Source organism: Microtus ochrogaster, chromosome 10 (assembly GCF_000317375.1).
Source record: "Microtus ochrogaster isolate Prairie Vole_2 chromosome 10, MicOch1.0, whole genome shotgun sequence".
Lineage (NCBI taxonomy): Eukaryota > Metazoa > Chordata > Mammalia > Rodentia > Cricetidae > Microtus > Microtus ochrogaster.
Window position 1 is genome coordinate 55,042,951 of NC_022016.1, and position 1,654 is coordinate 55,044,604.

Here is a 1,654-nt window from a genome sequence, read left to right on the forward strand (position 1 = left end):
TGAGCCACCATATAGGTCCTGGGAATCTAGCCTGGGACCTCTGGATCAGCCAGTGCCCCTAACTTCTGGGCCATTTCTTGAGCACAAATCATGTTTCTTAACGCCTTGTTCAGGGGACACCAAGCATGTCCTCACTGGCTCAGCTGACAACAGCTGTCGTCTCTGGGATTGTGAAACAGGTAAGCCTGGGCCATTCGCTTTTCAGCAAGAAGTTACCAACTTCATGTACCTGTCCAAGCAAATGTGTTCTGAAGGACTAGAGCTAGATGGTTTCCAGTCTGCTGATGAAGAGACAACAGACAAACAGCAAGGAGTTAGCTGGGGAAGAAACGTCACATTAGATAGTAGGACATGTTCAGGAAGGCCAGAGAGGGACAGTGGACCTCTGGAGTGGGAGTGCATGGCCTTGGAAGGTGTAAGCCGGGAGTCCCTGCCACAAGCAGGAGGGAAAGCCAGGAGTGTCCAGGTAAAGGGCTGGGACAAGCTGTGTGTGACAGCACACAGAGGCTGAGGCAGGAGAATGGAAAGTTTAGATGAAACTGAAGGCTGAGGCCAGAGAAGCTTTATTGTGGAAGCAGAGAACTTAGTTCCAGATTCAGGGAGCAGGAAAGTCATTGCCTTCACTTGTGATCCCAACAGGTTCTAAGTGGTCACACGGGTGGCCCTTCTTAAACTGGGTCACAAAACAAAAGCAGAAGTCATAGACCTGGGAGATGGATTGATGGGGATATAAGTGGTGGTGGTCGGGATGGGAGGAAGTGCTGCAGGGTGGGGCTGGGAAGACAGCTGGGGAGCAGCAGTGGGGAGCAGCAGTGGGGAGGGGGAGTTCTGGCCTGCAGTCCTGCTCTCTGCTACCTTAGCCCAGAGTAACCTAGACCCCGCCTCTCCCCAGGGAAGCAGCTGGCTCTACTGAAGACCAACTCAGCTGTGCGCACCTGTGGCTTTGACTTTGGGGGCAACATCATCATGTTCTCCACAGACAAGCAGATGGGGTACCAGTGTTTCGTGAGCTTCTTTGATCTACGGGATCCAAGCCAGATCGGTGAGGGCTAGGACCAGGGGGGCAGAGGTGGAGGATATAGCTTCAGACCCCAGGGCCTGACCTGTGCTGCTGTGCGCAGACAGCAACGAGCCCTACATGAAGATCCCCTGCAACGACTCCAAGATCACCAGTGCCGTTTGGGGACCCTTGGGGGAGTGCATCATCGCAGGCCATGAGAGTGGAGAGCTCAACCAGTACAGTGCCAAGGTAAGGGGCAGGTGTTACCAGGTGACATTAGGGGTTGGGAAGAGTGTCACCAGCTACTTGGGGCAAGTTACAGTGGTCACAGATAAGCTTTTCCCTGTCACTAGAGAGTGTTAGGCCCTGGGTGAGAGTCCTAGAAAAACAATAAGAATCAGAGACCAACTTCAAAATGGCCAGTACCTGAATCATGCTGTATTTACGCCACACTGGATTTCAGCTAAATCCAGAGTGTACTCTTGTCACAGAGGAGGTGGCGTGTGTGTGGATTCATGAAAAAGCTCCTAGCTGTCCTTAATTCCAGGTCCAGGGAATCTGATATCTTCTGTCTCCTTGACTACTGGGCATGAACATGGTAAACACACATGCACACGTACACAAAATACTCATGACACATAAAATAAAAATGAA

At 51.7% G+C, this 1,654-nt stretch overlaps 1 protein-coding gene across 1 annotated transcript in view; it reads left to right on the forward strand.

Annotated features, from left to right (window-relative positions):
• Eif3i (eukaryotic translation initiation factor 3 subunit I) overlaps nucleotides 1-1,654 on the forward strand; it is a 9,560-nt gene that overhangs the window by 3,478 nt on the left and 4,428 nt on the right. The window contains exons 4-6 of the mRNA XM_005353184.2: nucleotides 114-179; nucleotides 893-1,042; nucleotides 1,122-1,249. Coding sequence (XP_005353241.1) covers nucleotides 114-179; nucleotides 893-1,042; nucleotides 1,122-1,249 — 344 coding nt within the window. The remainder of the gene's footprint in view (nucleotides 1-113; nucleotides 180-892; nucleotides 1,043-1,121; nucleotides 1,250-1,654) is intronic.